Raw genomic sequence first — 27253 nt, forward strand, 5'->3', positions numbered from 1 at the left:
AAATAGAGTAAGTAGCCAAAAGATTTACATAATTGTACCTAGAAAAAAAATAAACTTTGCCAATTTAAGTTGTAAAGGTAATGCAACTGCAATTAAAAACACTAAAGATGAATTCTGTTATAGAGTAAGAAAAGTTACTATAATAAATTTGATAGTCATACACATCACTCAATCCCACCAGGGAGAAATGGTATCCTATTAGCAGAAGGTGGAAAACAAGAGTAGATCCTGCTCATGATATCACAGGGTGTGATGTGGTGTGATAGCAACGACAATTCACTCAGTGGCCATCCTAAGCCTCAGGACCTGGGGGAAGGCAGTAGTCCCATTTGAGGTTGGAGGACTTTTCAAAGAAGCTTAGGAGGTCCTGGCACACTCCCAAACTCACTAGCCAGCATAGGGCACAGAGTTCAAGCAAGAGAGCATAACTCCTAGAACACAAGCCTTGGGAGAAAGGAGAAGGGATGAATAGAAATCTGTGTTCTGTGTGTTGGAAGCAGGTAGAAGGCAGAGCAATACTCAGAGAACACTGCTGCATAGGCCTGGTGATCCCAGCAGCATTGCATGAAATCCACCAGCAGAGGGCACCTGACACAGCAGAAGCACAGCGGAGGGAAAGCAGAGATGTTTAGTTTTACCATGGCTTTCAGAAGGGGGACCTATGCTCCACACACCACAAGCATGTAGGTAAGCTGGTTTTGTGGAGACAGGGTGTGGTGAAAAGGCGAAATGTCATTGGGAAAGATCTGGAAAGGCAAGGGCAGCCAAGGAAGAAACAGGTGAGAAACCCATGAACTCATGATTTCACATAGAGGAACCCCCTTATCCCAGAAGTGCCAGGACCTGAACCAAACAGCATGGGGGTGTCTCTGATGGACAGGCCATGGAAAGCTGTGCCAAACACCCTTTCCATCCACAGTACCAGCCACAGCCCTACGGGGAGTTGATGGAGGGATCCACTGTCCCCTTCCTGGAGCCCACCAAAGTACAGTGGGTGGGAGGGAGGGAAGAAAGGAGACCTCCATACACAAAGGAGACAGCTGAATTCTTCTCACTCTTCCAGCTAACAGGCCTTAACATCCCAAGAGAGGAAGAAGGCTGGAAGTGGGTGTAACGGCAGCTGGGCAGGAGAGGTGAAGCTGCAGAACGTGGCACCGGGCAATGGCAATGCTAGTGTGGTGCTGGTGCATTAGGTGTGCACAGATGCATGGCAGAGAACCACCTCCTGTCTCCTCTCACCACCCACACTCAGGAACGTTCAGTCCACTGACTTTCCTCCCCAGGCCTCTGGTCAAGGAGAAACCTTTATCCTGAGCTTCCTCTATACCAGACCCTGTGCTGCTGCCTTGAGGGAGTTGGTTCTCTTCTTCAGGCTCTCAACATTCCTCTTAACACCACCAATTTCCCTGTCACCAAGTCCTGTCGCCTGTGCCCGCAAGCCCTTTCTAGAAGCTTACCCTGAGCCTCCCTCTGTCCCTACTTCCAGTAACCCCAAGGAGTGCATCAGTTGGGAAGCACACACCCCAGTCAGCTGGTATTAGGGGGACACTTTGGCCTTTTCCTCAGCACAGACTGTGAACTCAAGGACAAGAACCATGTGTCTTTTTTGCCAATCAAAGCACATAATTTTATTGATGATACACACAGGAGAAGACTTGGGTGCAGGAGGTGAAGTCAGTAAAATGGACAGGAGGGGAGTGAAGGTCTGAATGAACAGGCTCACCATCCACCAGCTGGTGTCAAAGAAAGGAAAGGCAAATAAATACTTCAAACTAAGCAGCCGCAAATGCATTTTCAGCACAAGCTCTGTGTGCGGTTGTTCTCTGCCCAGTGATGCCACTTAGACAAAGAGACCACCGTGGACAAAGAAAGCACTGTGGATGCTGTGATTTGCTGTCCCTTACCTGTAGCTGGCAGCCCTGGTGGCTGGTCCCTTTCCCTCAAGGAGGGAAGTCAAAAGGCAGGAAGTCGCAATGCACATTTTCTGTGTCCTGCCAAACCCAGAAGTTACCCAAAGCTCTGTGGGAGCCCATGCTGGACCAAGGACACAGTGATCCTCCTGAGCCCCTGGAACTTTTGCCCAAGCACCTGTTGCCTGGCTAAGGCCACACCTTCAGGTGCATCTACTGCAGACGTTTTGTGTTTGACATCTGCAAACCAAACAGGGTTCAGGTGCATTTGGTGCCATTTTGTTGCAGATTGCCACTTAAGGCACAAGGGTTTCCTGGAGGATCTGTCTGCTGCCCCTTGTGATATAGAGGGCCAGGAATGGCACAACATTTGGACACCCAGCAACTCCCCCTCCAAGTCTGGCTTTTCAGACAAAGCCATTGGTGGTTCCAAAGCCTGAATCTTAGCACATCTGCTTCCCTCAGAAGTCAAAGGAAACTTCAAGTCTGAAACAGACTTAGCAAGCATGTTATTAATAACTGTCATGCTTATTAACAAATGTAATCCAGCCTGCTGCAGAAGTGAGTTGCAGCACTGTGACACAGTCTCCTGACACACTTCATCGAAGTACATCTTAATCTGACCCTGATTTGTAGTACTGGCTTTTAGGTGATTTGGGGCTCCTGGAGCCTTCTCCTTGACAGTGGAATGGACCAGGGAGATTGTGTTTTCAGTGACTGAGAAGCTGGCCAAGTAACTATTGATTGCACGATGGACTAGAAAACTAGTATGTTTTTTCTTCCCCAAGAACATCTTTACCTGAATGAACAGACAGTTCCTAAGATCAGGTATATAACTGAAGTTGGGTGATGGTGGCTTATACTTGTAATCCTAGCTGCTATTTGGTGATGGTGGTTTGAAGCCAGCAGGAGCAGAACAGCCTGAGTGACTCCATGTTCTCTTAACTGCAAAACAAGTCAGAGTCATGGTGTAGCTCAAGTGGTGGAATGCCAACAAAATAAAGAGGAGCCTTCACAAAGCCCTGGAGATCAATCTCCACTATTAATAAAAGGAAATAAAAATAACAAAACAATTTAACTGAAAATGTTCATGCCTTCACTATTCCAAAAATGTTACTACTTCTCTTGTGGGACAGGTGATTCTTATTTATTGGAATGGTATCCTCTTTGTTAATCCCTGGGAAAATCTCTTTCCATGGATTGTGTGTGGGTGTGGGTGTGGGTGCACGTGCATGTGTCTTGACTACACAGCAAAGCCCTTACTTTATTCCTTTCTGACTCAACTTACTCTTCTGCTCCTTTCTTACCTAACTTTGTTTGGATTGGTTGTCGAGCAATGTAACAACTTCTAGGAGGTATCTGCACATTTCTTTAGTACTTCGTTTTTTTGCATATGCTTAATGTAGGACAAGTCACAGTTGGGTCTTATTCCTGAAATGCTAATAACCTGTGAGTTGCTCAATGCCTAGAAAGTGGGAATCACCATTTTCATGTATATTTGGCTTCAAGTTTACAACCAGGATTATATTATAGCTAATTTTGATAAACTATTATATTTTTCATTTCGTTTCATTTGTTTTGTTTTGTTTTTTTGCCAGTCCTGGTGCTTGGACTCGGGGCCTGAGCACTGTCCCTGCTTCTTTTTGCTCAAGGCTAGCACTCTACCACTTGAGCCACATTGCCACTTTTGGCTTTTTTTCCTATATATGTGGTGCTGAGGAATTGAACCCAGGGCTTCATGTATACAAGGCAAGCACTTTACCACTAAGCCATATTTCCCAGCCCCTATGTTTTTCTTTTATGTGAATGAAGATTTATTATTATAATCAAATAAAAATACAGAATGACAAGAATTATCTAGAGACAAGAATGAAAACTGGGCCTGTCTGAGATGAGGGTACCAGTAGGAGTGGGTAGGTTGAAGGAAGGTAAACGTGCTCAAAATGCTTTTTGTACATGTGTAAAAATGGAATAGTGGTATCTATTGAGATTTGTTTGGGAAGGTGGAATGGGGATGAGGAAGAATAACAGGGGAGGAGAGTCTCATCAAGGTATATTTTATGCAGATATGAATGTAACAAAATGAAAATCTCATAGGGGCTGGAAATATGGCCTAGTGGCAAGAGTGCTTGCCTTGTATACATGAAGCCCAGGGTTCGATTCCCCAGCACCACATATATAGAAAACGGCCAGAAGTGGTGCTGTGGCTCAAGTGGCAGAGTGCTAGCCTTGAGCAAAAAGAAGCCAGGGAGAGTGCTCAGGCCCTGAGTCCAAGGCCCAGGAATGGCAAAAAAGAAAAAAAATAAAATCTCTCATACAATTAAATGATGCTAACAAATAATTTTTTCTAAATATGAAGTGTAATGAGCCAACCAGGGTATTTAGCATTTTCTTTTTTTCTCTTTCTTTTTTAAAAAAATTATTTATTAATTAAATTTTTTGACAAGGTGTTGTGCAAAAGGGGTACAGTTACATAATAGGGCAGTGTGTACATTTCCTGTGATATCTTACACCCTGTTTTTCTTTCCCTTCCCTAGATCAGGTAGACATATATACAATACACACAGTGTACCAAAAACATATACAGTAGCCACGTGGCACATGCCAAAGGAATTCACCTAGGACTTTAAATATAATGTCAACAATAGAATTTGCTTATCCTTGTCTTATATGATCATACATACATAGCTTTTGAGCTATTGTGATCCAATGAGAGGTCTATTTTTGACCTTTATATGTTGAGTAGTTGTTTGGTTATAGTTACATAATGTAGGGTCGCTGACCCAAACCTGTGGGAAATACCATTTGACAAGAAGTTTTTTGTCTCGCAGACCTGGTCTCTACTGTCTCCCCCTCCCCCCACCTTAACAGTCATATATCAAGGAGATCATGCCCCTTTGTTTTCTGTGTTCTAGGCTTGTCTTGCTCAACATTATTTGCTAACAAATATTTTTAAAGAATTATCTACTGGTGGAGTTCTTAGGATCACATTTTTAGATAATTTTTTCCTAGACACAGCTATCTTTCTGGGGCTGGGGATATGGCCTAGTGGCAAGAGTGCCTGCCTCTTATACATGAGGCCCCGGGTTCGATTCCCCAGCACCACATATACAGAAAACAGCCAGAAGTGGCGCTGTGGCTCAAGTGGCAGAGTGCTAGCCTTGAGCAAAAAGAAGCCAGGGACAGTGCTCAGGCCCTGAGTCCAAGCCCCAGGACTGGCCAAAAACAAAAAAAAAACAAAAAAAAACAAAAAACAAAAAAAAAAACCAAGCTATCTTTCTGCCACTTACCTTGGCCCTAGCTGCTATGAAAGTACTTGACATTTTAATGAGTCTCCTAGAGGAACTAGTTAGCGCACAGGATACAGTGGCATCCATACCTCTTTCCTGATGTAGGGTCTTAATTTTTAAATGTCCCTCTTCTGTCATTTCCCTCCTAAGGCAAGGTCATTTCCACAATTTTCCCTGAGGTATGGCACTTGTCCTTTTCCAACACCAAAGCAAAAGGGAACAACAAAGTTTAGGAGAAGCTGAGTTTCCTCTAGACTCTGTACTCTTGACACCCATTCCCATGCCCCATTCTCGAAGTTATCACACTGTGTAGAGCAATTTCCTTCCTCCATTTCCTAAATATTTGTCTATAGGTAGACAGACACACAGAGAGAATGGATATGGGTAGTTGCAGTAGGACATAACGCTCATGAGCACGCCCTTCAGTTATAAAAGTGTGCCATGGTCTACACACAACATTCACTTTGTCCTCCAGCTACTTTATCACCCTATCTCTGGTTTATGAATGCCCAGTATATTTTGCTGTGTCCTGTCTCACCCTTCATTCGGCCTTGTGATATTGACAATACTTTCCTAGATGCAGGACTTGGATTATGATTTTTCTGGACAATGGAAGGGAGTAGAAGAATGTGTTCTGTTTTTAGCACTTGTCCCTACCACCCTCTTGTGAGTGGCTCAGGTCTCACATTTCCTTTAAGGAACACTAATAGCCTCTCATTTCTCTTTTCTTTCGGTTGTGCTGCCCTCTAGAGACGAAGAAGAAACTCACATTTGTTGCAGGGTAGTAGGCCATAGGAGAGGCTACCTGCTGCTGACTTAGGACTCTTAATCCCCTCCTCCCCCAAACAAAAAACCCTTAGAAAACTAAAATGAAACAGTAGATTGGGTGGGAGACGTTATAAGAGAAGTTGTCTCTGCTTTATCCTTGACCATAACACTTCCCAGGAAATTTTCACTCTTATACCACCCTACATATAACCAGAGAAGTTCAATCAATAGTAAAATGAAAAACAAAATACAGTATATTCAAGCTGGATGACAGTGGCTCATGCCTGTAATCCTAGGTACTCAGGATTCTGAGATCTGAGGATTGCAATTCAAAGCCAATCTGGGTAGGAAAGTTCATGTGACTCATCACCAATTAATCAACAAAACTGAAGCTGCAAGTGGAGCTATGGCTCAAGACTTTGAGCAAAAAAAAAGCTCAGGAGCAGCGCGTACCAGTCCCGCGGATCTGTGTCTTGCTTCAACAGTGTTTGGACGGAACAGACCCGGGGACTACTCTTTTCCACCACCAGCTGCCTTCGGATCTCATCTCCACTCACAACCTCTGACCCTTATCTTCTCGGACGTCTCCTGCTTCCAGGACCAACGCCGTTGTGTGTGTGTGTGTGTGTGTGTGTGTGTGTGTGTGTGTGTGTGTGTGTGGTCAGCTCTGTATCGACGACTAGCCATGACCTCCCAGATCCGTCAGAATTATTCCACCGAGGTGGAGCGTTGTGTGTGTGTGTGTGTGTGTGTGTGTGTGTGTGTGTGTGTGTGTGTGTGGTCAGCTCTGTATCGACGACTAGCCATGACCTCCCAGATCCGTCAGAATTATTCCACCGAGGTGGAGCGTTGTGTGTGTGTGTGTGTGTGTGTGTGTGTGTGTGTGTGTGTGTGGTCAGCTCTGTATCGACGACTAGCCATGACCTCCCAGATCCGTCAGAATTATTCCACCGAGGTGGAGGCTGCTGTCAACCGACTGGTCAACTTGCATTTGAGGGCCTCCTACACCTACCTCTCTCTGGGCTACTATTTCGATCGTGACGATGTGGCCCTGGACGGCGTGGGCCACTTCTTCCGCGAGCTGGCGGAGGAGAAGCGTGAGGGCGCCCACAGCCTCCTGAAGATGCAGAACCAGCGCGGCGGCCGCATGCTGTTCCAGGATGTGCAGAAGCCTTCTGAAGATGAGTGAGGTAAAACCGTGGAAGCCATGGAAGCCGCCCTGAACCTGGAGAAGAACCTGAACCAAGCCATTTTGGATCTTCATGCCTTGGGTTCTGCACGCACAGACCCCCATCTCTGTGACTTCCTAGAGAACCACTTCCTGGATGAAGAGTTGAAAGCTCATCAAGAAGATGGGTGACCACCTAACCAACCTCCGCAGGCTGGCTTCCCCTCAGGCCGGGCTGGGCGAGTATCTCTTCGAACGTCTCACCCTCAAGCACGACTAGAGGACCCCAGAGACCAGCAGCCTCTGGAGGCCATCTGGGCATCACGTGACATCAGGGTTTCCACCTGAGCCTCTCCCTCTAGCCATGGGCAACTTCCTAACTAACCACCCCGGAACTAACCACCCCGGAGCCCTTCCCAAGCCTTGGACCAAATGAAATAAAGCTTTTTGCAAAAAAAAGCAAAACAAAACAAAACAAAAAACAACTCAGGAGCAGAGTCCAGGCCCTGGGTTCAAGCATAGTTAAAAAAAAGAGAGAATAAGGTATATTCATAGTGACAATGAACACTACATATGTGACATTATGGATTAACTTCACAATATTCACAAAAATAATACATACTGTGTGATTGTGTGTGTTTAAAGTTTTTAAAAACTCCCCCAAACTAATCTATGTTGTTAGAAGTCAGAATAGTTGTTACCCTTGGGATGCATCAACAACTAGATGGGGTCATTGAGAGAGCTTCCAGTATGTCAGCAATTGTTCATTTCTTGATTGCCTTGTGAAAATTTGTTGAGTTGAACACAAAGTATTGGTGCACTTTTCTATGTATGAGGTATACTTTAACCAAAGCTTACCAAAAGGTGTCAGTAGTGAGTTAACTAAATGGGAGATAAAGTAAATGAAACCATCCTCCTGTAGAGAAGATGGATAAATATGTTGAAAATACTGAGCAGGAAAGTAGATCAAAGGAAGATTATCCAAAATAAATCACAGAGTCACAAGAATGAGAAAGAGACAGACTAAAACAAGATTTGACATATGTCTATATGAAATTTGGGAAGAAAAAGACAATAAATGAGGCAGAAGTGATTCCTAAAGAAATTCATAGCCCCAGACTGAGAGGCAGCCCTAGCCACTGCACACATGTTTGTGTATCTTTATGAAGTTCTTGTACTTTAAAAAATCTTCCTGTATCCTTCTCCTGCCATAAACATTTTTAAATTTTTTATTGTTTAGTATAAAGGTGTTGTACAGAGGGGTTATAGTTACAAAAGTCAGTTAAAGAGTACTTCTCTTTTTTGGACAATGTCACCCCTTCCCTCACTTTCTCCCAGTTTTTCCCTCTGGTTCCCACCCACAAGTTGTATAGTTCATTTTCAATGTAGTTTCTAGTGAGAACCACTGTTGTAATTGCAATAAACATTTTAACTTAAAAATGATGAACGAGGGCTGGGAATATGGCCTAGTGGCAAGAGTGCTCGCCTCCTACACTTGAAGCTCTCGGTTCAATTCCCCAGCACCACATATATGGAAAGCGGCCAGAAGGGGCGCTGTGGCTCAGGTGGCAGAGTGCTAGCCTTGAGCAGGAAGAAGCCAGGGATGGTGCTTGGGCCCTGAGTCCAAGGCCCAGGACTGGCAAAAAAAAAAAAAAAAAAGAATAAAAAAAATGACGAACGAAATGGAAAAAAACACAAATAAATAGAAAGACATCTTATGTTTGTAGAGAAGTTAACATGTCCCAGACTACTGGAAGCAATTTATAGATTCAATGCAATACTTCTAAAAAGTTTAATGCCATTCTTCAAAGAAATGAGGAAAATCCTAAAATTCATAGGGAACAACAAAAGATCCCAAATAGCCAAAGTGGTCTTGAGTGTAAAAATCCCAAAACAACCAAAATAAACCAAGAAATATCACATCACCTGGCTTCAAAGTATACTATCAGTTACATTGATCTAAAGCGCTATGTATTGGCATAAAAGAGACAAATAGATAAGTAGAATAGAACAGAGAACCTAGAAATTAATCCACACATTTATGGTCAATTGATTTTCAACAAAGGTACCAAGAATACACAATGGAGAAAGAACAGTCTTTCAATAGATGATGCTAGGAAAATTGGCTATCCACTGAAGAATGAAATTAGACCCTCATCTCATGCCATATACAAAAGTCAAGTTTAAATGGATTAAAGACTTAAATGTAAGACCTGGAACTGTAAAACTGTCTGAAGAAAACAGGGAGCAAGTTCCATAATATTGCTTTAGGAAAGGAGGTATTTTTTGTGTTTGTTTGTTTTTTTTAATATATGATCCCCAAAGCACAGACAAAGAAGAAGAAAAAGATAGATGGGATTATATCAAACTAAAAATCTTCTGCACAAGGCTGGGAATGTGGCTTAGCGGTAGAGTGCTTGCCTCTCGTGCATGAAGGCGTGGGTTCAATTCCTCAGCACCACATAAACAGAAAAAGCCAGAAGTGGTGCTGTGGCTGAGTGCTAGCCTTGAGCAAAAAGAAGCCAGGAACAGCTCACGAGCCATGTTCCAAGCCCTCATGACTGGCCAAAAACAAAACAAAACAAAAATCTTCTGCACAGCACAAAAAACAACAGAGTAAAAAGGCAAGATACAGAATGGGAGAAAATATTTGCCAACTGAGTAGCAAGGAAATAAACAGCCCAAGTAAAAATGGCCCCAAACCTGAAGTGACATTGGTCAAAAGAAGACAAATGATGAATAGATATGTAGAAATGCTCAATATCACTAACCATCATAAAATGCAAATCTAAACCACAATGTGGTATCACTAACATCTGTTAAAATAATAATAATTGGATATATGAAAGTATTGATGAAGATGTGGAAGAAAAGAAAACCTTGGACACTGTTGGACCCAATATGAACTAGTATTACTACTTTGGAAAACAGTATGAGGGAGGGAGGGAGGGAGGGAGGGAGGGAGGGAGGGAGGGAGGGAGGCAGGGAGAGAGGGAGGGAGGGAGGAAGGAAGGGGAAGGGAGAAAGAGTGAAAGAGATGAGGAAGAGAGAGGGAGGGAGAGGGAGATATAGAAGAAAAGAGAGGAAGAGAGGGGAAATGGGGGAAGAGAAAGAAAGATGGAGATAGATGGGGAGAGCAGGAGGGAGAAAGAAAAAGGGAGAGAGATGGTGGAGAGAGGCAGAAAGAGCGAAGGATAAAGGGAGGGTGTAAGAGAAAGGAAGGAAGGAAAAGAGGGAGGGAGGGAAGGAGGGAGGGAGGGAGGGAGGGAAGATGAGAATATATTATAGATATTTCCCCCTCTTCCACTTAGGTTGTTCCAATAAGCAATTTGTAAGGCATTACTGAAAACATCACCTAAGATAATGGTAATTTCGTTGAAAAGTTGTGTCTGTTTTCCATCTTTTCCTGACTCACTTCCCTTTCCCCTCACTCTTACTTCCTAGGGTTCACATCACACTAGGAAAGCTTTTTCCCCTGATCTTGACCTAAGCAACCATACAAACTCTGAATTTTTAATAAAATGAGCTCTAGAGTACAGGATAGGACTTTACCAATGTAGCTCAGTGTATAATACCTCAAAAACAGCAAACACAAAAATGTTGTTTCTACATACTGGGAATAATATCATAAACAACCAAAGCCTGATGAATATAAAAAGTCCTTTCACAAAATATTCTGTGTGGGAAGATATGCTGAGAATGGATGTTTACTTTGTAATATACCATAATTGCCTTTAACAGAGATTTTTTAAAGAAAATATTAAAATGTTTCATAAAATGATAATGAGTCTATTTTTACAATCTAGAGGTTCCTTAACATGATCAAAAAAAAGTAGAAGCCATAAAGGAGAAACTTCACCTGTACTAATTACTTACAAAGGAAAAATTTTGAACAAAGCTAAATGAGTAAGTCATCCTCCAGTCATCCCTACAGCAATAGCACCAGCAGCTCTCTGAGTTGACTAGGTCCTTTAAACATTAAACAATCTTCAGTGATCTTTGATTCTTATCCAAATTGACCTTGGGGAGAGAACGTTCTGAGCAGCAGTCACTAAGCATTTGATCTACTTGATAATTCTATTCTGCTTTTTATCTTCCCAAATGTGTCTCACTCCATTGGTTATGCTCCCTGAAAGCTTCATAAGGAGGCTCTATGCCTAAAATGCTTCCACTTTTTAGGATGTTAATAGTCAACAGGGCCAGAGAGTGACACTGGGGTACTAAATTACATGTGTGTGAGCCTTTCAGGTTCAAGTTTCCCCTTCAATAGGACTTCCTTCCCTCTACATCCTGTCACACTCCTCCTCAAACACACACATGCCCAAGCCTGAACACAGGCTCAGTAGAGAAGTGAGGCATGGAGCTATCACTCTGAGAAGGAAATATCCTTTATCCTGCTTCTGCCACACCCTCAGACAGGGCAGACTGGGGACCCCACAGTGGTACTCAGGCAGCTTTTGGCTAAAGGCCAGATAAAGCCATAGCCTCAATAGAGAAAACCTTCATTCAGGCCAGGGATGCAATGCAGGATTAATGTAAAAAGCTAACATTGAAAATAGTCAGGATTACTAGTTTACAAGTGATTCCCAAGGGAATGTAGCCAAACCAAAGTGAGCCATAAAAATAAAACTTACCAAAACGACATCAATTTGCCTAACCTACACTTTCAAACTCTGTTGGAGAAAAAAGGCAGATAAAATATGACTTTTTCTAAGACACTTGTTTCCTGAGCTTTTAAAACTTATACTTTGGGTAGCAATGTATAAGCAATGATATTCATCATTATAAAATTACCCTTGAAGGATGGGGGCACAGCTCCAGTGTTATAGCATATGCCTAGCAAGCACAGGTCATGAGTTCAGACCTCAATATCAACAAAAAATGTTTCTTCTGACCATACTTGGATGGATAGAAATAGCCCCTAAACTGTTATATTGAGAACAAAACCAAAACAGCAGGATATCCCGTGTTCCTAATATCATCTCTAGAAAGATGATACTACCTCCTCCCTGTCTTAAAAGTCACAGCCATATTGCTACACCTCTTTCCCAGAATGATTGACAGTGACAACCTCCTTAGTGAAAATATTGGGATAGCAGTGACTAAATTTGGTTCTGTAGACTGCACAGACCAAGTCTATGCACTCCTGTCTCACTTAGCACTTTTCCAAAATCCAGGGTATTCTTACCAATATAATTAAGAAAAACAGAGTGAGATTATGCAAACTAAAAAATAGTAGTGATAGTAGTAGTAGTAGGAGGAGGAGCAGCAAATTATGATGGGAACATGCATATGAAAGTAAATTGTGGGTATATTCAAAGGGATTGAGGCAAGAGGGAACTCTTAAAGACAAAAAATGAGGATCGAATTGGGTGCTTTGAAACCCTAATCTGTGGTCACAATGAGAGTAATATCAATTTGAGGTTGAACAGACAGTTACTGGGCAGATGTTTGTAAATATTTTTGTATAAGGTTTCAGTAGCTTCTCTGCAAACTTTTGGGTCAGGCCATCTTTTGTGACGGTTACTATCAGTCAATCATGCATAAGAAGCATTCCTTTATTACCACTCAGGTTTGTTTGCTTTTTTGTTAATTTTGACACAAGTAACATCTTTTTTATTCTGACAACTTTCTCTTCACGTGTTCCAGGCAGGCCAACCTCCTTGCCAGAACTGGATTCCCACCACGTAGCCTTTCTTCCACCACTCCTTGTCCCTCACTGAAAGCCCTTTTGCTCATTTATTATTCTCAAGTGCTCCCTCCTCTGTAAAATGTCCCCTATGCAGTGTTGTATACAATTGTTTCTGCTGCCTCTCAGCATGAATGGAAAGCATCTGCTTTACCCCTGCGTGACCCAAGTCTTCTGATTGTTACTTTTTGTTCCCATACATCTTATCTTTCCAATCAGATAATAAACCCACAAAGACAGTGTTTTTTAATACTACCTTAAACACAGAACTTTATTGATAAAACACATGTCTTAGATTAGCAGGTGTAAGTCAATACAAAACTATAGCTTATTTATAATTATAATTATTGTTATACATAGACAAAGCTGATTACAAACCATCAGTGTAAGTAATGAATAATAATACTTCAATTTAGGTAGCAAGATGAAGTTGATCAATGTTTTCTTTCTATAAGCTCTAATACTCATTTGACATCCTTAAAATGGTCCAGTCTCAATGGAGGATCAATCACTGTTGATCATCTGTGAAATTCATTTTTCCAATGTGGCAGATTAAAGGATCTCTTTGCCATATAAGTGCATTGAAAACCAAAGAATTTATCAAATATACTGTTCCCACGTGCAAACTAAAAACATCACATAAATGTCATTTGGGACACATCACAAATTAGAGTTTGGTTAGTACTTTCAGGACTTTGACTTTCACCACCAGATCACTGTGATTTGCTAAAGCTTTGATTTTCTTAACACATACTCCAGATTCTTTAAATAAGAAAAATAGTGAATTTCTGCTGAATTCTTTCCTAGATGATGCAAGCCCTTCACTTTTTATGTTGTCATTTATATTTTCAAAAAGGGTGAGGATATTAAGCAGAATCTCTCTATCCCATTCTCTATTAAAGAGGGAAATCAATTCTGATGGCACTTTACAACTGACTAGCTCTCTTGTCATAGCTGGATTTTCAGTGAAATTTATTATTAGTTTCATAATCTGTATCTTGGTGAAGTGATTTCCCAGGAATAACAAAGCAAAAAAGTCTGGAAAAGAATAGGAAAGCAAATGTTGGTAATGATTGGTCACAGTCATGTTGGTTAGCAATCGTAATCCAGCCATCTGTACAGCTGAGTCCAAGCGACAAATCATGGTATCATCGCACACTTGACTGATGTACGTCTTAATCTTGCCCTGGTTCTCAGCATTCACACTCAAGTTATTAAGGGCATTGTATGTCTTTTCCCTAATAATGGGGTCTTTCGTTTTTATCAATTTAGCAATAATTGGGACACCGCCCAATTCACGTATGGCATTTTGGTTAAATGAATATGCTGCATTGTTACCCAGCGTGACCAAGGCTACTTCTTGAATAAAAGGATCATTTGTTCTTTCCAGAATATTAAGGACCTTTTGAAGGTCAGGAGCACTTAGAATATCATCAATTTTATAGGGAAAGTTAAACTTTGCCTTACGGACAGGCCATGATGTAGCTTGAGCCTTGGTGCTCTTATTTCGGTTCTTTCCCTTGGGTTTGCCACGTCCCCTACTCCCAGTCCTAGCTCCATTCCTTGTGGGGTGGCAGCTTCCACCCCTGCCTCCTGGGCAGGGCAAACTTGGTGCAAGGGTTCTATTCCCAGAGATAGCACCAGCTCTGTTACCTCTGCCTCCTTTTGCACTTGCCTGTTCCTTCAGGGTGTTGAAAAGGGCCTTGGCCTTAGCCTCTAGGCCACCTCCACACTGAGGTTCTACATGAGCCTCCTTCTTTACACTTGGACTGCTTTTGAGTCCTGAGCTCACCTGGGCCTTGGCCTTTAAGTCATCCTGAGGTTTGGTTCTGCCCTCTACCCCAACATTAGTTTTAGCTCCCTTCTCAGTCTCCATTTTGGTTGTGTCACTAGATGTGTCATTGTCCTCGTTGTACTCATCATTCTCATTGTAGTCCTCCTCCTCCTCCTCCTCCTCCTCCTCCTCATCATCATCATCATCATCATCATCACCCCAGATTTTCTCATCCTCATCTTTTTTCCATGTCAGCCTGTACACACAGTAGCAAGCACCAGCCCCAATGACCATGCCGGCTGCCACGCAGCCAGCTTCTCGAGTGCGGCCCATGGGATCACTGAAGTAAAACCCTTAACTTAGGCACAGAGCCAGCTTGCTCAGGCTGAACACGGGGGAGTTCAGGGGGCGGAGTCTTCAGGTGCCTCAGGCAGACACAGTTGCAAGAACAAACACAGTAAGACCTGGAGGGGGGAAGGGAATAGAGATTTCTGCCACTGGACATCTACTTTGATGCCCTTGCATGTATCAAGCTGAACTACTTGCCCACAAATTGTATGGGGGATATTGTCAGTCTGGGGGCTTCATATCCAGATCAATGATTCCTTTCTTTCACTGGGAAGCTAATTTTGGAAATTGTCCCCCTCATCTGGCCTTTGCAATTTCCCATTCCACCAACCCATGCAAGGATGCTAACTTTGAAGTATTTTGTAAGTTCCCTGTGACCAACAAGTACCCTTCCTGATGTCCTGGGTCAGTGGCACTCTCGTGTACACCAGCAGAGATCCACACAGCTCCTCCCTTTTCTTTCTAGCCTCCAATAGACCTGCAGAAAAGGGAATGGGGAAGAGGCAGAGTTCAGGAGACTGATAGACCGCATCCAGAACAGGACACGCATTCATCCTCTGAATCCCTGGGCCCTTGTCCCTCATTGCAGTGTTTCTCACCTGTTTTATCTCACCTGTTACCATGCACACCTCACACCCTACTCCTTGTTAATCACTTCCTCCAAAGGTGAGGCCACACCTTCTTCCTTGAAACAAGATGGATTTGGCTGAAAGTAGTACCTTGAAAGAAGATAGGTGCAAAACGCATAAAGATCTCACATTCTTCATTGCCTCCTCCATGCCCACTATCTTAAAGGTACCAAGACAACCTCCCTCTTCACCATTAATTTCCTTCGTCTCTCATCTCAGTTTCACCCATCACCAAACCTGAAGACTGACAAACTCATGGAACTTGATAGATGAACCAACACCAATCACATTGTTCTCCAAACTAATTTGGAGTAGTATCTTCCTCACTTCACTCATGATTTTCTGCCATCCTTCCACCCCAATCACTTTTTTCCCTCTCTTGTATCTGCAAAGCACTTTCTTTTGCAAGCTCCCAAACCCCAGGTGTAGAGAAGAGGAAAAGAAGGTATGTCGAGTAAATTCACAAGCCCACAAGAGTTGACAGTCACCATCACCCTCCATCCCAGGGGTCTCTAAACAGGGCCATCCCACTCATACTGACCTACTTAGTTCTGGAAATTTTCCCTCTCTCTGTTTTTGTTTTCAGGAGCACGATTCACACACAGGTGACACAGCAGAGAGGAATGGCTTAGCTGACACTGAGCACTTCAGAAAAATCCCAGTGGCAGCTTTTCCAAGTTGGGAGTCCTGGTTGTCTGGCTGATTTTACTTTTTCATCTCTCATCCTACCCCATGTCTCTGGATCCACTGACACCAGCCCTTCTGCAGTACTTGCACCCCCCCCCCCACTGCACCCTTATCCCCCAGGGCTCAGCCATTTTCCCAGAAAAAAGCCACATACCTTAGAAACCACACAAAAAAGAAGAGGGGAGGGGAGTCCAGCATATATGGAAAATCCAAAGACTGAAAGAAAATAAAACATCCAGTTCTGTCCTTCTGCCCAACAGAATCCATCCCCAGTGATAGCCATTTTTCTTTTAAGAAAGGTCATATCCCTTTCCTGCCCCCCCCCCTCAAATTAATGGCAAGAAGACTGCTGGGAGAGTGAATAAGGGATCAGAGTTATGTCATGGGAGGCAATCTCAGTTGCACACTGACCTGTAGGAATTCAGGTTAGATTATTTCTTTGCTCTGACAGCTCCAGCTCCCTTCTGAAAGAAAAGCAGGATGACAAATTCTCACAGCTTTAAGAGTCTGGGTTGGTGATTGGATCCGCCCACAAGGCACCAATTCTAGCCCTTTCCCCTTCTCTAGTCAATACCTGGCATGCAAAGATTTACCCCCTCCCTGTCGGGGTTTCCCCTGGAAGCTGGCCTTCCAATGCCCACCATTTTTTTTGTTCTAAAAAAGGCCAGGGACAGTGCAAAGGTGTGGAGAAGGCAGTTTGTGTCGCAAGAGTCTCTTCCGAGGCAGCGCCCATTCACACACAAACCTGCTGGGGGAGATGTAGTGTCAGTTTCTTCTTCCTTCTCCTCCTCCTCCTCCTCCTCCCACTGCTCTCCCTCCTCCTCCTTCTCCGGCTGCTGCTGACCCCGCAGCAGGCCTGACCGCTCTCAGCGGTACAGTGAGGGCAACCGGACCAAGCCAAGACCAGGAATTAGAAGGCTTTCTGCATATGTCGGATCCAGCTCACGTGAGTACCACGTCACCCATGAGATCAAGACCCCACTTGCCACTCCCACAGCAGTGTCATTGGGGCCGACACTCCCCCTTCCTTCTCTGCCCATCTGGTTCTGCCACTCATTTTCCTTTTTGCCTATCCCAGGGACCTGACAAGGAGCTTCTCCTTGTGGTTGGAATTTTCTTTTCTTTCATGAACACTCTCACACTCATTGGCTTTTGGCTTCTCTTCTTCCAGGGACAATTTTGCATCTTTTACTCCCAGTCTGATTTCCCTTGTCATCCCCACCCTCTTCAGCTATAAAAGCTCTTGTTTCCTCTGCACCCCTATACCAAGTGGGGAGCAGGAACTCAGAAGAGGAGATAAATTGTAAGATTATCTCTCCTAAACTTTTTTCTCCATATTTTTAAACCAGTAATGCATAGTTTTTACACCAAGGAAATAAAATCATATTTTTATTTGAGTAGAGAATTTAAGGGGGAAGAAAAACAGTGGGTCTCATTAACTTCGTCATATGTATGTATTACATAAGAAAACATGTTTCTACTGGTTACAGCCAGTAGAAATATAACTAACTCATTTAAAATTAAAAATTAGAATTAGTTATATGCTCTATGAATCTGTCCACAAAGAAATGATCAGTTGCCTAAACTTGTCCATTTTACACAAAATATTTATTTACTTTGTATTTATTTACTTTCGGTTCAACTCACAATTTAATAAAATATGAACATTACAATCCAGCCTTAATTTAATTAAACAAAAACTTGAAGTAACCAGAGTCCTGGCTGACTGCTGTGTGAATGTCAAGATTTGATGACTGCTGAGGACACCTGCCCCTAACTTAAGATTCCAGTCTCCTAAGTCTGAGGCAGCTGAAGGCCAGGGAGAAAGAGCTAGTCCAATCCTCTCAGCTCTGTCAACAAGTGGAAATGTGCTGCCCTCACATCCCTTCCACATTCCAGAGATGATTATTCCCTATATCCAGACATCTGTTTGTTGCTTAGTCCAAAAAATATGTGTGACTGACCAAGATTGTATATGTCACCTCTATTTATGTGACCCACCTGAGTAAATACTTTTGGCTCCTCCAGTCCCTCCCAAAAATTCTCACAAAGGTACTTCTGAAATGCATAGGAATTTTGTTTCTCTCTACCTTTCTGTCCTTATTCATGTTGCTCCTAACACTGTACCACTGCCTGACTTGAGAAATTCAGCTTGCTGAGCCTCTTTCATCTCTAGCTTCCTTCAGTTCGGAGAACCCAGGACTAACCTTGCTGCACAGTCAATGTTTTCCAGTGCACATTGACCATGATGTGGATGTATGCCCAGCCAAATGTATGCCCAGTACCAAGGAACAAACCTCACTAAAAACCACTGATCCCATTTAAACTGGAGTAGGCATACTTACCTGGTCAGTGCCATGGACTACTAGAAATTGCAATCAAGTTGTTCACATACATATGTCCATTTTAGTAGAGAAAGGAACCGTAGCTCCTATCGCATTCTTACAGACTCATAGATAACTTGGGGGGAAAAAAACCTTAAAACTACTTGCCTGTAAAAGCATATATATCACCCTCAATAATTCTCTCTTTCTATCCCTATACACACGATGTATGCCCTTTCAACAGGGCTGGAGGCACGACTCAAACGGTAGAAGACTAGCCAAGCAAACACAATGCTCTGAGATCAAAGTCCAGTACCAGAAAATACACATACACACAACTTTATTTCTGCTATTTAAATCGTTTTGTTTAAAATTTCACTTACCTGGCAATCTTACCACTCCTGATTATTTAAATTCATGAGTGCCTTGTACATTTTCTGTCTTTCTGTGTCTGTTTTTTATGTATGTCTTGAAAAGGATCCTATTTAGTTTTTAATGTATTATACATATATGGGCAGTGCTGGGATTTGAAGGGCTTCACGCTTGCTAGGCAGCTTCTCTCTAATACTGAGCCACACCTCCAGTCCTTTGGTATCTGGTTATTCTTTAAGATAGTGTCTTATTTCCTACACAGGCATGTACCTGGACCGCTATTTGCCTATTTTAGGCTTCCCATTGTAGCTAGGCAGTCACATGCCAACACACCCTACTATCAGTAAGAAGGGGGTCTCCTGAACTTTTCTGTCTGCTGGGCTTGATTGAAAACACAATACTCTCTATCTCTGCTTCCCAATAGCTAAGAGTACAAGCATAAGTCTCAGTTAAGTCTTTAATAGGGGAATTTGATCACTTACCCTTTAATTGTGATTACTTCTGTTTTACCTTATTCCTGCCTTCTTATTTTTGAGTTTCTCTTATTATTCATTTCCTATTGCATCTTTTGGGATGCTTCTGACATGTTCTTCTCCTTTGTCACTTGGAAATTTGACAATGTGGTGTGATTCAACTACTGCCTATAAATAATTTATCAAACATATGCATATATGTATATACTTTAACTTAACCACTGTAACTGTCCATAACCTCAAGTAATATACAAACTTTAATATGGTACACTTTCAATCATATGCTAATTCTACTTCCAGATGTGCTTATATCATGTTTTATATCAATTATATGACTATATTATCATAATATATCACTACAATTTTAGGAACTACTGGCTTTTAAACTCAGGGCCTTACACTTGATAGGCAGGTACCATGCCTCAAGCCTTTTGTAGAGGTTTTTAAAAATATTTTTATTATCTTGAAGTAGTTATATGTCAGATTGTGTACAGTGTCACCCTTTCTGTCATTCTCTCCATCCCATCAATCCTCTCATGTTACCTGAAGCACTGATTATTTTTTAGAACAGTCTGGCTTCCTATCTACCTTCCTACCACAAATCTGAGCTGAAATCTGCTAATTTTAGACTTTCCATCATAGTTGAGATGACAGGCACACACCACCATGCCAGTTTCTACTATTAGTGGAGTATTGTAGGTTGGGTTTTTGTTGTTGTTTTGTTTTCTGGTCTGAGACCAAGACTCAAAGTTGGTACCAGATGCTTTCACCTCATTTATTTATTTATTTATTTCCTTCTCTCTCTCTCTCTCTCTCTCTCTCTCTCTCTCTCTCTCTGTCTCTCTTTTAATCTTGTGGATTTTTATGCCTGGACTAGCCTTGAACTGTAATACTGTGGATCTCAGCCTCCAGCTTTTGGTTGAGAAAGTGTATATCCAGGCTGACCTCAAACTCCAATCCTTTGGATCTCAACCTTCTAAATTGCTAAGGTTACAAGATCCAATAGGTCCTGACTTAGGTATTCTATCTTTAAGGGCTGGGAATGTGACTTAGTAGTGGAGTGCTCACCTAGCATGCATGGAGTCCTGGGTTTGATTCCTCAGTACACATACACAGAAAAAGCCGGAAGTAGGCGCTGTGGCTCAAGTGGTAGAGTGCTAGCCTTGAGCAAAAAGAAGCCAGGGACAGTGCTCAGGCCCTGAGGCCAATCCCTAGAACTGGCAAAAAAATAGGAATTCTATCTTTACATTTGCATTAAACTTAAAAGAATATTCCTACTACATGAGATAGATAGGTTGTGTGCAGAAGTATAGGTTCACACTTTCTTTTTTGTCGGTTGTGGGGCTTGAACTCTGAGCCTGCACACTGTCCTTGAGCTCTTCAGCTCAAGGATAGTGCCCTACCACTTAAGCCACAGCACCATTTCTGGTCTCCTGGTGGTTAATTGGTGATAAAAGTCTCACAGACTTTCCTGCCTGGGCTGGCTTTGTACCGTGACCCTCAGATCTCAGACTCCTGAGTATCTAGGATTATAGGCATGAGCCACTGGTACACAATCTGTTTTAATTTAGGGAGCATTTACTGCTGAGTTTCCAAAGACCCAATTGCAACTTCATCCATGTATAAAAGGTTCTTTAATCCTTCTGATGGAATTTTATAATCCATTGTATTTTTTAGTTTGCAAGAACTGGTTTTGGTTGTCCAGTTTCTCTTTTCCAAAACAGTCTGCTCTTGGTTTATGTGTATGGCATCCTCTCAAGTTTCTCTGAGAACACAAATGTAAAATTTCTTAAAATTCTCTTATACTTTCCGTAAACTCTGTATAGTTGAGGATGGTGTGTTTTACATAATCTTTCATACTATTTGATTTACTCTTATGTCTTGATGTTCTTTGGTGTTTTATTTTAGTCACATTCATAATTAAGGTTCTTTAGCATTGATGGCTTAGTCTTCCTCAACAGTTGTAAAATTCAACATCCTTCCTTGAATTAAATACAGAACAGTCTGATTAGTAGACTTGTGGAAATGCCTAGTTGATGCAGCAGTGCCTAGAAGAGAAAGAAATGGGGAGGCTACTAATACTTCACTTGATTTTCGTAAGTTGCAGTGTCGAGAACAAGTAGGTAAAAGTTTAACCTAAATCATAAAAACAAACCAGGCCCATGCCTGTAATCTTAATGACTCAGGAGGCTGCGATCTGAAGTTCATGGTTCAAAGCCATCCTGGACAGGAAAGTCTGTGAGACTATTATCACCAATTAACCACCAGAAAACCAGAAATGGTGCTGTAGCTCAAGTGGTAGAGCATTATCCTTGAGCTGAAGAGCTCAAGGACAGTGTGCAGGCCCAGAGTTCGCTTGAAGACTTATCTCCAAATAACCACCAAGAATCTGGAAGTGGCACCATGGCTCAAAGTGATAAAATGCTAGTTTTGAGCAAAAAAGCTCAGGAACAGTGCCCAGGCCCTGAGCTCAAGTGCCTGAACTAACAGAAAAAAGAATCATAAAAATAAGATCATAGTTTCTCAGTCAACTCCTAGTCTTGATCCCCCCCTTTTTTTTGGTCAGTTGTGGGTGCTGTCCCAGAGCCTCTTTGTGCTGTACTCTACTACTTGCACCGCATCACCACTTCTGTTTTTTGAGTGGTTAATTAGAGATAGGGTCTCATGAGGACTTTTCTGCCTGGGCTGGCTTTTAACTGCAATCTTCAGGTCTCAGCTTCCTGAGTTGCAAGAATTACAGGTTTGAGCCACCAGTGCCAGGAAATCTTGAGTGACTTTAAAACCCAGAACATTTGAATGAAATAAAGGACAAATCTACTTCAGGAAAAATTCTGTAACATTGCCAAAAATGTATCCTGGTACTGCTTCTCCTAGGCTTTTCCAAAGGGACACATGGCCTTTAGCCAAGGTAACTACAAATTGAGAAGGAGGAATTGACCAGACCTTGCAGCTGGCTGAACACTGGCTCTAAATAGACCCCCATTTCACATGACCCAAAATACCATTGTGGCTCACCAGTCATATGAAGGAGTCTATGAAAGTCAGGCAATTTATGCAGCTTTTGTTTAGATATGTTTTACACTGTGTTCCTATCCTACTATGCGGTTATTTCCCCATAATTTATAAGAATGCATAGTTGGAATAAACAAGCAGGGTACGTGTATGGGTTTGCAGCACAAGGGCTATTATGGCAGGAAAGGCCAGATGCTAGCTACTAGAACTGCCTCTAAGAATAAGGAAAAGAAAGTCAATTATCACTTTCCTAGAGGGCCTTGGAGATTAGTACCCCATCAAGGACTTGAAGGAAGGGGTGTGATTTCCACTATTTCCCCCATTCATTCAAGAGATGATTGCAACTGCATCTGCTGCTTCAGTTGTGTTCTGATTGTTTGGGCAAATTAACACATACCCTGGAAACTGGTAGACAGCTATTGATCTAGCAAATTCTATTTGTTCCTCAACAATGGTTTGAAATGACCACCAGAAGCTGTCTACTTTCAACTGGTAATAACAGGGATACACTTTCACTATTCTTCTTTAGGAGTGTCAACTGTACAGCTATATATCATAATATAATCCTCATAAAACTTACCATACTGCTCCATTACATTGGTGATATGCTGATTGGATGAAAGGGGGGAAGAAATAACAACTATTTAGATTTATTGACAATGTACTTGCATGCCATGGAGATGCTAAAAATAATTTAAGCACCTTCCACCTCAGCAAATTACTAGGAGTACAGTGGCATGGACCATGATGAGCTATCCTCCTAGGGTGGCATATAAGTTATTGCCTCTGACCTCTTCTACAACTGAAATAAAGACATTATGTCCCATGAGTTTCTTTGGATTTTAGAGGCAACACATTTCTTATTTGAATGTGTTACTCTGTCACATTTATGCAATAACCCAAAAAGCTGCTAGTTTTGAGTTCAGCCGAAAACAACAGAAAGCTCTGCAACAGGTCCAAGCTGCCATGCAAGCTGCTGTTTTATGATCCAGCAGATCTAATAGCACTTGGAGTGCCAGTGGCAGATAGAGACACTGTTTGAAGACTTTGGCAGACCCCTATGTAGTGAGGCACAGTGCAACCCATAGGATTTTGGATAAAACGTCTTGCCATCATCTGTATGTAAATAACTACTTTTTGTTAAAGAAACAAGTTATTACTGGGTCTTAGCAGACTAGCAACCTAGCCACTGACCATTATGATACCATGAAAACTAAGCTGACTCTTATTTTTTTTTCTGCCCGTCCAGGGGCTTGAACTCAGAGCCTGGGCACTGTCCCTGAGCTCCTTTAACCTCAAGACTAGTACTCTACTACTTTGAGCCGTATTGTCACTTCTTTGATTCATTCCCTAGTCTCTACTGTAAGATGTTCTAGCCTTATACAACTTATCAAAGAAAGTATAAACATCACCCAAGGATTTTGCATCCTCCTCTAGTTCATTTTCAGTTGTGCACAAGATATCTGTATCATCTTAGATGAACACATTACTTGGTTACTGTCTTTAATTGACAATGGAGTAGACTGTGAAAGCTAATTTTATGTGTCAACGTGGCTAGGTTATAATGCCCAGATGTTTATCAAATGCTAATTTAGATGTGGCCATGAAGGTATTATGTAAATATTATTAACATTTAAATTCTGTTTCGTTTAATTACATTACCATCCCTTATGTGGGTGGGCTTCCTCCAATCAATGGAAGACAGTAAGAGTATATATGAGTGTATAAATATTGTTTATATACAAAGTAAAGTAAGAATTTTCATATTTCTATTTACTTATGTATGCAAAAAGAAATCCTAAACCGGGTATACTGGTATTAGAACTAGGAAATTGGAAGCGAATACCAAAATCGAGAGACACAGGGTAAAAAAAGACAAACAACTACAAAAGCAATACTTGCAAAACTGTTTGGTGTAAATGAACTGAACAACTCATGGGGGGGGGAAGGGAAAGGGGGAGGGGGAAGGGGAGAATGAGGGACGAGGTAACAAACAGTACAAGAAATTTATCCAATGCCTAATGTATGAAACTGTAACCTTTCTGTAATTCAGTTTGATAATAAAAAATATATATATAAAAAAGAAATCCTAGAAGAGCAAAGAAGACATTAATAACAATGCTCATCTGGAGGAAAGCAGTTCTTAGTGGGAAAAGTCTGTAGTTGGATGAAGAGTTTTCACTGCATTTTTATTGTAATTTAAACCATGCAAATATATACCTGTTCAAAAAAATAAATTAAAAAAATAACCAGAGTAACATTCAACTTCTAAACAACACCGGAAAATAAAAATTAGAGATTTTGAAATTCAGAATCCATCTTCACCAAGCTAGTAACCAGATGTTGGAAAAGAACAATGAGGGGCTGGGAATATGGCCTAATGGCAAGAGTGCTTGCCTCCTATACACAAAGCCCTGGGTTTGATTCCTCATCACCACATATGTAGAAAACGCCAGAAGTGGTGCTGTGGCTCAAGTGGCCGAGTACTAGCCTTGAGCAAAAAGAAGCCAGGGATAGTACTCAGGCCCTGAGTTCAAGCCCCAGGACTGGCAAAAAAAAGGTGTTTACAGACTTTTAAGGTCTCAAAAGCTTGCTTTCAGGACTGGAGTGGTAGACTCAACCAAGTACAAGGCCCTAAGTTCAATGAAATAAGTATAAAATAAAGTAAAACAAAAGAAGCTTTTCTGATGACTTACTAGTTGATGATGGAGACAATGAGAAATCTCCATCTTGATGAAATGAACAGATGTTTGTATATTTCTGGATGATTAGCTAACATCATATACTTCTGAAGGATGCTGCCTTTAGACATGAGTCGGTAATTTGAACTGTGGAATTTGAAGGCTCGAAAAATATAGTACATGCTGAATAGTCATGTTGCTGTGGAAACTACAAGGTCAAAGCCTTATAATAAAAAGAATGTTTGTATTTACACAGATGGTACAGCAAACAACCATGCGATTGTATTACATGGGATTCCCCACATATTCAGTCAGTTACCAAAGTAAAATATTTTTATTTATAGAGCTACAGTTACTCTTTGGGTCCTATAGTACTGAGCCACTCTAAATGAATAAAGAAAATCTGGGCTGGGAATGAGGCTTAGTGGTAGCGTGTTTGCCTACCATGCATGAAGCCTTGGGTTCGATTTCCTCAGTACCACATAAACAGAAAAAGCTGGTATCAGTCTTTTTGTTTTTGTTTGTTTTGTTCTGCCAGTCCTGGGCCTTGGACTGGCTGGAGCACTGTCCCTGGCTTCTTTTTGCTCAAGGTTAGCACTCTGCCACTTGACACTGTTCCTGGCTTCTTTTTGCTCAAGGCTAGCACTCTGCCACTTGAGCCACAGCGCCACTTCTGGCCGTTGTCTATATATATATATATATATATATATATATATATATATATATATATATATATATGTGGTGCTGTGGAATCGAACCCAGGGCTTCATGTATACGAGTCAAACACTCTTGCCACTAGGCCATGTTCTCAGCCCCAACAGAAAAAGCTGGAAGTGGTGCTGTGGCTCAAGTTGTAGAGCTAAGCCTTGAGCACAGAGAGGCTCAGGGACAGTGCCCAGGCCCTGAGTTCAAGCCTCAGAACCGGCATAAAAAGAAAGAAAATCCATTTATGAAAGTATGGTAACAGTTGATACAATCTGTCCATCAGACAACTCAGTGTAGTTTGTACCAGCAGAATTTCATTTCTGCATTCTTTATTAATACAGATTTTCAGTGAGTGATTTTTCCACCTTATTGGTTCTAATTTCTTATATTTTTCATTTTAATTTGTTTCACAAGTCACTTCTCTTCTAGTCCTAGGTATTATTTCTCAATTTTGTGATAATAGGCATGTTTGTAAGAATGAGAAAGGTAACTCACTGGTATAAATGAAGTGACTTTCACCAGCACCCTTTCTTTTGTTGTTTTTGTTTTTTTGGCTATACTGGGGTGCTCTATCATTTGAACCATTTTGCCAGCCTGTTGTAGCGCTGGTATATTTTAGATAGAGTCTCACTATATGCCCAGGGCCAGAATAGACTGTGATCCTCATAGCTGTGCTTCTTTCTGCTGCTGAATGACAGACAAGTACATGCAACTACAGTTAGTCATTTTGTTTGCCCTGTAGCTTAGGATAAGAGATATCAAATTTGGCATCCAGCTATTGGTTGAGATGGAGTCTTTCACATGTTTTTGCCCAGATGGTCTAGATCCATGATTCCCTGATATCCACCTCATAAGTATCTAGGATTACAAGCTTAAACCACTGTGCCTGGATCCTATTTCTTTTTTGTTTGCTTGTTTGTCTGTGCTAGTCCTATAGCTTGAATTCAGGGCCTTGACACTGTTCTTCAGCTTTTTTGCTGAAGGCTAATGCTCTACCACTTGAATCATAGTTCCACTTTGAGCTTTTGTGGTACTTAATTGGAGATCAGTCTCACAAACTTTCCTGCCCAAGATGGCTTTGAAGTGTAATCCTCAGATCTCAGCCTGTTGAGTAGCAGCTCAAATTACAGGTGTGAGCTGCTAACACTTGGCCTTATTTCCTTTTTTGACAGGGATTTTATTATTTCAGAAATGAATAATGATGTTGCAAAGTTACCATAGTAAAGTTGAAAAAACATGATTATGATTTAGAAGTAGCTTTCTCCTTCTGCTCTAATCTAATAAGTGGCTACAAATTGATGTTTTCTGCCAAGTGCCGGTGGCTCACACCTGTGGTTCAAAGCCACCCCAGGCAGGAAAGCCTGTGAGACTTTTATCTTTAATTAACCACCAGAAAACTGGAAGTGGCATTGTGGCTCAAGTG

At 41.8% G+C, this 27253-nt stretch overlaps 2 protein-coding genes and 1 pseudogene across 4 annotated transcripts in view; 1 reads left to right on the forward strand and 2 right to left on the reverse strand.

Moving 5' to 3' along the window:
* The window catches only part of Bex5 (brain expressed X-linked 5), an 851362-nt gene that overhangs the window by 805752 nt on the left and 18357 nt on the right, over positions 1-27253 (reverse strand). The gene's annotated exons all lie outside the window — the stretch shown is intronic.
* LOC125344305 lies at positions 6851-7448 on the forward strand (annotated as a pseudogene).
* Positions 12857-17161, reverse strand: Armcx1 (armadillo repeat containing X-linked 1). 2 transcript variants are annotated; one of them, XM_048336968.1, is made up of 6 exons: positions 17009-17161; positions 16675-16727; positions 16118-16271; positions 15547-15632; positions 15326-15425; positions 12857-15063 (listed from the first exon to the last, which is right to left on the reverse strand). In XM_048336968.1, the coding sequence occupies exon 6, from the start codon at positions 14930-14932 to the stop codon at positions 13493-13495; it is 1440 nt and encodes a 479-aa protein (XP_048192925.1). In that variant the 5' UTR covers positions 14933-15063; positions 15326-15425; positions 15547-15632; positions 16118-16271; positions 16675-16727; positions 17009-17161; the 3' UTR covers positions 12857-13492. The 2 variants fall into 2 exon arrangements, with proteins under 2 accessions (XP_048192925.1, XP_048192926.1); XM_048336969.1 differs by lacking the exon at positions 16118-16271 and having other exon boundaries at positions 15336-15425; positions 15561-15632.

Source organism: Perognathus longimembris, chromosome 28, assembly GCF_023159225.1.
Source record: "Perognathus longimembris pacificus isolate PPM17 chromosome 28, ASM2315922v1, whole genome shotgun sequence".
Taxonomy (NCBI): Eukaryota; Metazoa; Chordata; class Mammalia; order Rodentia; family Heteromyidae; genus Perognathus; species Perognathus longimembris.

Bases quoted from the DNA above. Each gene is read 5' to 3' on its own strand.
- Armcx1 (XM_048336969.1), bottom strand. From the start codon at position 14,932: ATGGGCCGCACTCGAGAAGCTGGCTGCGTGGCAGCCGGCATGGTCATT.